Here is a 12843-nt window from a genome sequence, read left to right on the forward strand (position 1 = left end):
ATGAAGGTCAAAGGCTGCAGTCAGATCAACATCTAAGATCTGTTTCTACACATAAAAGTCTGTACATGTTCTGGATCCATTATCATATCCATTCATCTTTTAGTAATTGAATTTTAAAAAGTTAAGAGACATCAATGTCATTACTTCAATGTCATCAAGACACTGAAATACTGACTATATGGAATATGAGCCTTTCTTCTTTAGAGGTACTTTTTTTAGATTTTTCTAAATCTACTTTAGTTTATTTACTTTATTTTACTTTCTTTAGATCTGACAGTGATCAGCATAAAAGTGAAATGCAATGCCGTGTTTTCTCAGTATAGAACCAGGAAGGAGCAGATACAAAGAAAAGAGGATGTGGTGAATTTTTGGATGACATGTATACCTATATACACACTATATATCTCTTTTTGGTCAGATCTGCTGTGGATTATCATCATTCATTTTCCTATAATACACGTAGAGCTGCAGACACATCACAGCATTCAGTTCCAATAGAGGCAGTTTATGTCTAAAGTAACAGACATATTCAAGCACAACATGAAGGTTGTTGTGATTTGGTGCTGTATAAATAAAATTAAATAAAAATAAATAAAAAGTGACGATGACCCGAGCATGCTCTTGAAAATAATATAGTGTAGGTATAGTGTATAGAAGCACAACTGCAGCAGTGACTTCACAAATGTTGTGTTGACAGGACAGACAAACACACACACACACACACTGAGGACTGGAATGTTGTAAGTTTTGTATGTAAAACTTTATTTTCAGCCATTATTAAAATTTATCACAAATGAACATTTACTGTGAAAAATACAGGCTTCTGCAATCAGATAATTCTTCCTGATATATTCCTCAGAGACCCTCAGAGGTAACCTAACCCTGATATCAAATGAATACTATAAAATTCTGCTTGTTACAAGTACAGAGGACTGCTGTGAGTGCTGCTCCAGCATGTGCATCTGTGGCACAGTGGGAGGAAGAGTCAGTTCACAGATATGAACTCAGATCAGAAGCTGTGGGAAATATTTCTGGATGTTATCTGAAAGTTTTGGAGCAGACTGAGAAGTGAAAAATCATCTTCTGCAGCTGCAACACAAACACCCTTTGCAGCTCAGAAGGCATGCTCGGTGGTGACATAAACAGTGATGTCATCGTAGTCTTCATTCAGTCCTTGACCTCTGTGATGCTGGGTCATCTCCATGGAGACGGCTGGCTTGTTCAGTGTCTTGCTGTAGATGGACAGCAGCAGACCAGTGGAGATGCAGTATGGACAGAAGACCACTAGATGGCAGAGGAGTCTGAGCACAGACTCAGAAAGAAGAAGAGGAGGAGCATCTGAAGAAGGAGGAAGCGGAGGAGGTGTGTTGGTCAGTTAAACAGAGCACAGAGGTGCACTAATCAGCTCTCTCTCCTCACAGCAGGAAGGCTGGAAGTGCTGATCCTGGATCAGCCCTGGAGGTGAGGCAGGTATGAGTGTGAGCTGTAGTTTAAACACTCTGAGCAGTCAGTGAGACCAGAAAAGCTCTGAGAACTTTACACTGCATGAACCCCAACAGGCTGCTCAGGACCAAACATGAGGAGGATATAAAAGGTGACACTGACTGACAACATCTTCCCAGCTGCATCATGTCAGAGCTCCTCTAAGCAGTGCAAAAGAAATGAAGGAGGACTCTGTCTGTGGCTTTTCCTCCACAGGAGGTCTTTCCTCCCTCCTCCTCCTTCATTTATTAGTGTTTGTTCCTCATCATCAACTTACCTGCAGGAACAGCCAGCCCAGACAGCAGCAGCACACACACACCTGTAACAGGACATAGTTCACTAAAGTTCACCAAAGGTCAGAAGTCATGATGAAGACAGACAGGTGTAGGAACATCAGCTCACCTGCAGCAGTCAGCAGAAACAGGCCTGAAACTGAAGAACACACTGATCAGAGATCAAATGGTCACATGACCAAAGAGAAACATTCAGACTGCAGTGATTGGTTGCTGTTCCCACACATCAATAATCAACAGCGCCCTCCAGTGTTGGACAGACAGATAATAAATGTGGAGAAACTCACAGAAGGAGACTCGTCCGCTCCATCTCAGATAGCCATCACCTCCACACTTCCACAGGTCGGATCCCCAACCCCCTACATTACACAGAGCACACATCAGCACAGGAGGAGCTCCAACGACAGTCACCTCAATGTGCTTCATATTGTAAGACCCCACAATAACACAAGGAAACAATCAGATGACCCTCTTTCAGCAATCACTTTCGCCACAGTGGGAAGGAAAAACTCACTTTAACAGGAAGAAACTTAACTTATTAATGCAAAAACATAAATAATCTCAATCATTTCTACTGATTTGTGAAAACATACATTCATTTTTATACTTTTAAATGTTAACACAGTTTAATTAGCACAGTAGTAACACAGCCCCGTTTAGACTCCCCCCTGCTTGCTGTTGGTGTTGCTTCCATGTAAAATAGGATGGCTGCTGTTAGCCTTCATTAAGCTTTATGACTTAAACATGTATCAGAGTGAGTTCAGCGTTCTCTGTGTAAACAGACGTTGGTGGAGCAGCTGCAGAGTTTGTTGATCAGCTGCTTTGATGAATCCTGCAGCTTTGTCGCAGTAAAGCTTTTACAGGTGATTGCAGGAACATCGCTGTGTTCTTTCACTCCACCTGAGCTCAGCGCCACGATAACGTTAACCTCAACGTTAAACTGTGACATCATTATCAATGCTGCTGTTGTGTTATCAGCAGTGTTGGTCAAGTTACTTGAAAAAAGTATTCAGTAACTAATTACTGATTACTTCCCCCAAAAAATAATCCCGTTACTTTACTGATTACTTATTTTCAAAATAAATTAATTACTTAGTTACTTTTTAAAAACATGACTTACAACCTGAATAGGTGATAAAGCGATAGATCTTTCAGCCCAATTCTACTTTTTCTGCATAATCATCATACAAAATGTAATCAAATGGAAAAGTCTCTTTTTAAAACTTGTTTTATTAGTTTTAATCTTTTAACTTAAGGAGGAGGAGAAAACTTAAAATTTAATTATATGCACCATTCTCTGACTGGAAGAAATTTGTTTAACATTTAACCCAATTTTCTGCACATTCCAGCTCATAAAATAAAATATTTTTTTTCTGTTTTCAGTCTTTCAAATAAATGCAAGTGAAACACAGCAGAAAATAAATAAAATCAAACACTCAGCGGTCCTGTTGCTCTATTTTCACCTGTAAAGCAGGAGTGGGATAGGCGGAGGGTTACCCTGGTGCAGGTGTGCAGCGGTCAGTGGAAGAATCCACGAGTTTCTCTGTGAGTTTCCCATTACGTCGTAGCTACTCGGTGCTTGCTCGGAAGTTTAGGAGTTTTTGCTGTAAAAAGAAGTTTTCTTCCCACGCACAGCGGACACTAATGTTTTTGTCACTTTTTATGGAATCAAACTCAAAGTAAGGTCAGTACTTCCACGCTTTAAACGCTGCACGCTCATACTCTCTCTGCACTCGATATATTATCCATTGTTGATCTGCACACAGCTGTTGCCATGAACGTCGCACTCGCTTACGTTATTGTCATGAGACACTCTCGCAAAAAAATCACGGTTTTAGTAACGCAGTAACGCAGCGTGCTTACAGGAAAGTAACAGTAATCCAATTACCTTTTTTGCAATAGTAATCCCTTACTTTACTCGTTACTTGAACACTGGTTATCAGTGTTTGTTTTTCAAACCGGGAGCTGTGTGGGCTTACTGCTGTCACACTCTTAGTCATATGTTTGCACTGCAAGTCTGTTTTTAGTCACTAATGTGGCCTGTGTTTCCATGGTGACAGTGGAGTGCTACAGAGTCACGCTACAGAGTCATGTGTCAGACGAATTATTGAATTTTTGCAATCGTAATCCAGATGTTGCAGACCTGTTGGAAACATCAACAGCTAGTTTCAGTGATATGTGAGGATTTGCTGGAGGATGGATTAATGCGTGGAGGTCAAAGGTCACAGACATCAGTCAGCATGACGGTAGAGCTTGCTCTGTTACTAAGTCACACACACACACTCTTCACCTTCTATGTTCCTCATCCTTATGTAGCACACGTAGGCAGCAGCCAGAATGATCAGAGTACCCAGCAGCACAGCTGAGAGGACTGTGGGCCAGACTGGAGGAGGAGGTTCTGTAACACAAACACAGGAGACATAAACATCATCAACATGTTTGTATGAATTCACATCAATCTGACCTCTGTCAACTGACCCGTGACATTCAACTGTACTTCAGTCCAGCTCAGCTCTTCTTCGCTCCTGAGGGTGATGCAGGTGTAGGTTCCACTGTCAAAGACTGTAGGGTTTCTCAGAGTGAGGCTGAGGTCTCCAGTCTGCAGAGCGTCGGCTCTCATTGATGTTCGACCGACGTAACGAACGTTTTGATCATGAAGATTGTCACCACTAAGAAGACGCATGTGGACTTGCGGGTTCTTGAACTCATCAAAGCGCCACAGAACTGCTGTGGAGCTCCTGGAATCATCAGCTTGTATCTGACAGGGAAGCAGGACAGACTCCACCCCCTCATAAACCTCCACCCCTGAGGCATGCTGGGAAACTGAAGACAGAAACATGAAACAGATAGACGCTGTGACTCACAGTCACCTGACCTTTCACTCTCACTCACACACACACACACACACACACACACACACACACAGTGATATTCTCAGAGTTCAATTCAATTCAATTCAATTTTATTTATATAGCGCCAAATCACAACAAAAGTCGCCTCAAGGCGCTTCATAGATACAGAGAAAAACCCAACAATCATATGACCCCCTATGAGCAAGCACTTTGGCGACAGTGGGAAGGAAAAACTCCCTTTTAACAGGAAGAAACCTCCAGCAGAACCAGGCTCAGGGAGGGGCGGGGCCATCTGCTGTGATTGGTTGGGGTGAGAGAAGGAAGACAGAGCCCTCTGTGTCACAGAGACACAGAGTGTCACAGAGACTAAGAGTTTGACAAACTACTTCCAGAGTTATTTAATTTTAAACCTTTTTCTTGTATGGACCCGCCCACCTGGCTGCATGAGCCAATCAGAGCTGTTCCCTGCACCACAAAGTCTCATGGACTGGTCTGCAGCACAGCGTAAAGGTGGAACCAGCTCTACTGACTTTATTCTGTAAAGTTTTAGATGAACCTCTCATTTGTATTTTACTTTTTTTCTCAGAGCTGCTCTGAATTTAGGAGGAAGATGAGGACCAGTTTCATTTTTAAGCAAAGACATGAACATTAGCAAGAAGAAAGCACAACGTGGATGTGACAGCAGAGCTCAGTTCACCTGATGGAGCAATAAAGATGTTTTTATTTTCCCACTTTTTCTCTGTTCATGTTCAAATCAACAAATACAAGCTGAGTATCTTTATTAGAATTTAAATCCAAACTAAAATAAAATAAAGTTTGTTAATTATTAAATCAATATTAAACAAATTTCATTTCACTTTGAACAAAAATAGCTGGTAGAAATGTCCTTCAGGAGCTACTTTTACTTTCTTACTCTGAGGCTGCGTCCACACGTACCCAGGTATTTTTGAAAACGCAGATTTTTCTATGCGTTTGCACCTTTCGTATATATATATATATATATATATATATATATATATATATATATTCAGTAACGCACATACACTCTTATATTGTACATATATTTATTGTTATAATTCTCAGATTTACTTTTTTTCCTTTTGTTTTGCTTGTTCTTATGTTATTGTATTTTGCACACCTCTGTTTCTTGTGAAGCTTACACACCAGAATTTCACTTGCATGTGCTGAACCAGTGTACCTGCACATGTGATGTGACAATAAAAGTGATTTGATTTACTGTATGTACTGATACTGCATGTAGTGCAGATATTGATATGTAGTACTGATACTGATTGTTGTACTGATACTGCATGTGGGTACTGATGCTTATATGTAGTACTGATATCTTAGGGTGTGAGTGAATGTTCCACTGTGGTCAATCTGAAGTTACAGCACGGAACGACCACGCTCCCCACACGGCTTCTTTTTTCTCTCTCTGGCTCCTCCCCCTGCTGGGGTGTGAGGTTAAATCTAAAAAAGGCTCAGTGGGCACTTCCTGTAGTACAGACTCCTCCCTGCAGTCTAAGGTTAAACACGTCAGATCATCACATAGACCATGTAGAGACATGAACACAGCTCAGTGTACAGCAGACATATAACATTGTGCAGCTAGGGTTCAGCGGGTGGAGCAGGTCCGTCTTGCATGGAGGCCATGGAAATGAGCTTCATCACATGAACGAGCTTCATCACATAAAAGAGCTTAATCAGTGGACATGAGCAGTTAATAAATAATGTCAATGTGGAGGTTTTACTGAAGTGTTACGCACTCACTGTGAACACCCAGCTTCACATTTGGTCACATGACCACAGGGTAGTTCAGTGTGGTCAAATAAAAACATACTTGACTGTAGAAATTCAGTTTGCACGAAGCACATTTACCTTAATGAATAAATAAACTTTTGTTTTAATTTAGTTCAGCTGCATTGAACTATTAATCCATGTTTCCTGATGGTTAAGAATCATTTGTGTGTGTGCGTGCGTCCATGTGTGTGTTGGTTTGTGTGTGTGTGTGTGTGCATGCGTGCACCTGTGTGTGTGTGTTCAAAGGATCAGAGCAGCTTTCTTACCGAGTAAGAGGAGCAGGATCATCATCTTCATCCTCAGCAACAATCCCGTTACAGCTGATCCTCTCAGGCTCACCGACGGCTGTCAGAGCAGAGCTGTTACTCTGCAGCTGATGGCACAGAAAAAAGTTCTCTTTCACAGGAAGTCTCCTCCTCTGAGAACCTTCACAATAAAAGCTGTTTACAGTGTTGAACACAGAGCCAACTGGAGGATCAGAGGTTAGAGGGAAAGATAGAAAGAATAATGTGCAGGTCAGAAGCTGTAACACTGTGTGAAAGTCAAATGTGCACCAACAGCTTCATCACAGCTTTGAAATCATGTGGACTGCAGACAGGATCCTTCCACGATAAATTTCAATAACTCTGAAGACAGAAGGGCCAGAGAGCGTGAAACTGTAGCAATGCGTGTAAAGCAGACACTCGCGCGTGGACGATGGTTTCTTTTTGTGCACAGATGCTGAGATTAATTTTCTGTATGCTGGACATCACAGATTTAGTCACCCAGGGAGTGACGTTAGGAGGAGTTTTAACTCGCCTCGAAAGAACAATCATGTCTCCCACCTGTGCAGGGTCACCCCTGGGGTGGGTCTTAAGTGTCTTTTTAAAGATATCAACAGTGTTCACAGATCTTAGTTCCAGTGGAAGTGAGATCCGCAGTTTTGGGGCCACAAGCTTGAAAGCACAGGCACTGACTTAGACAGGCAGTCAAAATCATCAGTGATCCCTTTGACATTATTCACCCGCATTTCAATGGCTCCCCTCTGGGCGACACCTCCACTTCATTTCCTGCAAGACTGAGAGGAGGAGCGCCACCTTTGTCCCCAAAGCCATCCTGCTTTTTAACTCCAGCCGATAAGAACATTTCCCACACCAGAAACATAAACTACTCTGCACTACTTTTATAATGCTGACACTTTATTCACTGTAATTTTAAAACTGTGTATATACTGTATATTCTGTGTATTTATTATCTCTCTCTTATTGCCTGTTTATGCCCTGTCCTTATCTTCAACATCTTGTTGCTCTGTTGGGTCTTAATTGCCCCTTGGGGATAGATCAAGTCTTTCTGATTCTGATTCTGTCACCTTTGGTCTTTAAGCTGGACTAATGTACAGACAACAAGCTTTGATCACAGAGATCTCTGTATGACTGAAGTAGTTCACTGATATAGGGAAGTATCTGAGGGCTCTGAAATTGATCACCAAAATGGTTCTCACATGGGACCTGTTAGAGAGCCTGGTAAGAACCCTCGCAGCAGCAGTCTGAAGCATCTGTAGGCGATGCAGGAATAATCTGCCCAAACAGGGGAATAATGAATTATAATAATTAAGGCGGGATAAATGAAAGCATGTGTAATCATTTCCATTTTACTTTGAGAGACAACATGACAGATTGTGGCAGCAACCAAAGGCACAATCTTACCTGGCCAAGTGAGCTCCAGTTAGCACAATAAAAATAGGGTCTTAGAGCAGGCCTGCTGTGATTGATAGAAAGCCTCAGCAGAAGACACAGAGGGAAACTCAGAAATTACAGAAACAGAGAGCTCTGAATTTACTTTCACTCAGGTAGTGAAAACAGGTCCTCTGTCTACACAGAGTTAGCAAAAGGTTCATTTTTACTGTTTTTATGGATATAACTAATATAACTAACAGGAATTGACTCATTATGATCTGTGACAGGGACTGAAAACAAGGTCTTGGGGGAGGCAAGCATAGAATTACTAGAACCAGAGTGAGCACAGGAGATAAACCCCTTTCAGACTGAGCTAATTGAGTTATATTGCTGATTGTTTCAGACTGAGCTGCTTCAGAAACTCTTCCTGACTGAGAAGCATGAAAATTAGTCTTTGATAGAGCACAAAAAGCCATCTTAGGAAACTCCGGCCATTAACCAGTCTTAGGAAGTTCTGGCTCATCGCCACAAATAGATGGGTTCATATACGAAATCCACACGCACAGTTTTATTTTCAGCCAGTTCAGGAGAACAAAAGGATATGTTATTTAGATTTACTGACTCAGCACTGAGTTACGGGTTCAACACATTCAGACAGAGAAAAAGTCCAGGGGAAAAAAAACAAAATTACTGTCATTGAGGTGTCAGATAGTCCAGAGTCACAATGTTCAAGGGGAGTTGCACAGTCAAGCTGTGGCTGTGCAGAGATCACAGCTTCAGCAGGCTGAGGCTGGGACAGGAGGCTGAACAAGGAGCGAGGAGGCTGGCTACAGGCACCCCTCAGCTGAGCCGGGTTGGATACCGGTGGGAGAGTAAAAGGAGGAGCAGGATGTCTGCAGAGAGCCCAGAGAGCCAAGCAAGTTTGGAACGCAAGACTGTGAAAAATAGAACAGGAAACACTGAGATGCAGATGATCGTATTTCTGAGACTGTCCATTCAGTTTGGTACTTATATTATTTTTCAGTCACTTTCCATAAAATAGGACATTAGCAGACTGCCCAAAAAATATGTTCAGATTATGTGAATTTTATAAGTTTGAGGTTTGTTCATCTTCAGAGTTTTGAATGCAGAGCTAAAACTTTGGCTCCGTCCTAAAACTCTCCACTAAGTCCTCACACGAATTCCTGGTCCTCAGTAATGCTTCATTAGATTTCACTGAAAACAAAGCAGAACTGAACTGTCTTCAGTTCTGCCTTCAACTGTCTAACTGACCTGTTCTCACAGCATTTTAAAATAGAACCGAAAGTCCGGTTAAAATCAGCTCAGATCTGTGCAGTCATGAGCAGAGCTGCTGCTATTTTAAGAGGTTTGTCACAGTTGCACAATAACTGCTTCTGTAGATGAAAGAAGTTTTCTCTTGATAAAGTTCGACTGGGGACGTATTGGCTGACTCACATTTCAGATCAAGATTTAATCTTGGATATTCCAAATGGGAGCTGATATTCTTCTACATCCATCCAAGCTTTTTAGCCGCTCACAGTTACTTCACATCTGCACCTCTGCAGCTCCTCCTCATGCTATTTCTGACTGCAGATGAAAGAGTACTGATTATGAGTTAGTTTTATTTTCATATACAGGTAATGTGGCACATTACTACCGGCAATTAAATTCTTAAGCTCAGAGCCCCACAATTTTTCACCAAGAAAAATTACACACAAGTAGCAAATAGATAAGAGATTGAACTGTACAAATAAATCAAAATTAATTTTGATTAAAAGAAATTTGAATAAATAAATGCAGATTATTAAAACTACTGTATATACATATACAATGTGATTGTGCAAAATAAACTGTCCTATGGAGTAGAAACTGTCCCTGAATCCGCTGGTTTGGGTATAGATCTTGCTGTACCATGGGAAGGGTGTATGGGTGGGGTGGCTGGGATCAGTGAGGGTCTTCTGAGCCTTCCTCTTACAGCGCTGTGAGTAGCGGTCCTGGATGGCTGGCAGTTCAGAGCTGCTGATACTCTGTGCTGATCTGACCCTCCATAGAACATCTGCCATATCAGCTCATGATACACCTAGACAGTATACTGTCGATGCTGCATTGATAGAAATTGGTGAGTATTTTGGGGTGAATGGCAAACCTGATGTTAATCCACAGGAACCTGAAGCATCTGACATCTCTGTCCCCTTGATATAAATGGGGGTTTGCCTCTGCCGTGCAGTCTGTTGTTATCCCGATACCATGATGTCAGGGTTCTTACCTCTGCTCTGTAAGCAGACTCACTGATGGTGGCTGATTTAATGATTTATAGTGTTGAAAGCAGACTACAGATAAAAACAGTGAGAAGCTGAAAATGTCTGTGAAAACAGCTGCCAGTTAGTGAGCACATGCTTTGACAGTATGACCTGGGATGTTATCGGGTCCAGAAACCTTATATTCAATTCAATCAACTCAAGGCACTTTATAAGGTAGACCCTACAATAATACATACAGAGAAACCGAACAATCATATTACCCTCTATGAGGAACTGCTTTGGCAACAGTGGAACCCACCCATGTTTTCATTCATGTTGTGGTTGAACTTGGAAGCTTTGTATTTACTGGTGTCTGGAATATGTGTCACTCTGTATATTATCCTCCACTTTGCTCGATGCAGTGAGAAACTGTTACTGCCCGGTGCAAGCGATAGAAAAGAATGCGTTTCAGAGTGCAGCACACACAACATCATTAGTGAACTTATTTCTGTTTAAAATGAGCTCATTAGTCAAGAGATAACACGGATCCACCACTCTGTGTGCCCACTACCCAAGGAGACACTCCTGACCCTGAGTGCTGCAGGAATGTGGAATATCACTCCTCTGGTGGTGAAGGAACTGGAGCTAAATAAGGAAATGAAACAGTACATCACTGACGCTATTCGGGAGCTTTCACCAGAGTCACAGGGTCACATTTGAAACTCTTAGAAATATGGTATCTAACCTATGTGTTTCTTTAAAATGTAGACGTTTAATTCTAGGCTACATCTCCTATTGAGTCTGTTTGTCATATGAATAAGAATCAATCCTGTGCAGGGCTCTCTCTTCCGGAAGATGATTGAATAAAAAATTATAAATGTTTTGACCACTCCTGGGTCAGGCTTTTTCTGTTCTATCATGGGGATCAAAGAACCGGGTTTAATAGCATTTAAACAATTACAGCAATATGATGCAACAAACACAGCAGTGCCACTAATCCAAAATACTCAAAGCTTCATAGAACTGAAACAAATATTTATTTTTAGCTCCATTCTGCTGCTGATACATACTTTAGGTTTCTGAACATTAAACTTGTTGCTGCCTTTCATAGTGTGTAACTTTGAAGGCCCTGAGTACTTTCTCCCACACTGAAAACACTGGATGATAACATTATTTGAACATTACCTAATAAGACTGATTCAGGACAGACAATTGGTTATGTTAAACTTTTCTAGCAGTCCTTCACAAACAGGGAACAGTCTGTCTATTCTCTCCATCTGTCAGCTGCTGCTGGCTCTTCCTCCTCCTCTTCCTCACACACTGCTGAGTTTGTCCTGGTGGATCATCAGGGGTGCAAAGCCTCACAGATGATGTGCAGCAGTGGGTCCCTCAGTCTGTCCTCACTCTGGACACTTGCAGTCGTCACACATGGAAATCAAATGTGTGATAAGCTGCAGGATTGAAACACAAGTGTAACTTATAAATACATGTTCATACTTTTATTCCACAATCAGAGAGAAAGAAACAGAGAGAGAGTGCAGGACAGACAGACAGGTGACAGTCTCAGGTGTACACACTGCTACAAACAGGAGGATTTAGTGTTTGTGTTATTACGAGTGCTAAACAAGAAGAGTTCCCAGCTGGTACAGTGGACACATGTGTGACTGCTGTGATTAAAGCATCATTCTTTCAGCTTAACGAGTGAACCGTCAGCTCGTTCAAACACACGTTAAAGTCCGTTTGGCTCGACACCACCGAACAGAGGCAGCAATACAACATAGCTAACATTAACAGTGCAGTGAATCCTGCTTGTGCCGTGATATTCAGGACTGCAAACCGAGCAGCATCACTGACTTTCAGCTTGTTGTGTTTGTGGATATATGACTGACTTTAATTATCCACAAAATCATCACATTCTCTGTAAAATTATCCACACCCACCGCCGCGCTATGAATTGTGGGATATATGGGACCACGAAGCGTGGCGGTGACGTAATCACACTTAAAATGAGTACTTCAAGCGTGCGGTCTCTTAATTGGGACACAGCCTGAGAGACAGCTTTATCCATCAGGTGTCAGGATGCTGAATTATCTCCCTGCCCTGTCCCTCTCAAGTATCACACACATGAACTCCAGAACTTTATTCATCTCACCCCTTAAACCACCCAATCCATGCATATGAACTCTTGCCAACAAACACTGTTGTGTATATCCATCCATCCATTCGATTCTGCTTATCCTTTCCAGGGCCAGGGGGGGGGGGCGCTGGAGAGACTGCTCTCCTAAAGGTTTTAAATGATCTTAGATGTAACTGGGACTCCCAAAAGCTCTCAGTCCTGGTGCTACTGGATCTAAGTGCAGCCTTTGATACAGTAGACCACGCTGTTCTTTTAAACAGACTGAAACACATGGTGCTGTACACAACTGGTTCACTTCCTATCAGACAGAACTTTTATGGTGAGTATGGATACATGCTCCTCTAAGATCCATAAAATGACATGTGGTGTGCCCCAAGGGTCGGT

The 12843-nt window shown here is 41.9% G+C and overlaps 1 protein-coding gene across 1 annotated transcript; it reads right to left on the minus strand.

Moving 5' to 3' along the window:
• Positions 1 to 233: 233 nt before the first annotated feature.
• LOC146521028 (uncharacterized) lies at positions 234 to 4969 on the minus strand. The gene is made up of 6 exons (XM_085154526.1): positions 4254 to 4969; positions 4066 to 4173; positions 2063 to 2134; positions 1885 to 1914; positions 1760 to 1801; positions 234 to 1338 (listed from the first exon to the last, which is right to left on the minus strand). The coding sequence occupies exons 1-6, from the start codon at positions 4612 to 4614 to the stop codon at positions 1115 to 1117; spliced, it is 837 nt and encodes a 278-aa protein (XP_085010652.1). The 5' UTR covers positions 4615 to 4969; the 3' UTR covers positions 234 to 1114.
• Between the last annotated feature and the right edge of the window lie 7874 nt (positions 4970 to 12843).

This window comes from Neolamprologus multifasciatus, chromosome 3, assembly GCF_963576455.1.
Source record: "Neolamprologus multifasciatus chromosome 3, fNeoMul1.2, whole genome shotgun sequence".
Classification (NCBI taxonomy): Eukaryota; Metazoa; Chordata; class Actinopteri; order Cichliformes; family Cichlidae; genus Neolamprologus; species Neolamprologus multifasciatus.

Excerpts from the sequence above, each read along its gene's own strand:
- LOC146521028 (XM_085154526.1), bottom strand. The coding sequence starts at position 4,614 with ATGTTTCTGTCTTCAGTTTCCCAGCATGCCTCAGGGGTGGAGGTTTAT. Across the intron at positions 1,915-2,062 it reads GAGCGGACGAGTCTCCTTCT|TTTCAGGCCTGTTTCTGCTG; the intron begins GTGAGTTTCTCC and ends TGTGTTCTTCAG. Across the intron at positions 1,802-1,884 it reads GTTTCTGCTGACTGCTGCAG|GTGTGTGTGTGCTGCTGCTG; the intron begins GTGAGCTGATGT and ends GTCCTGTTACAG.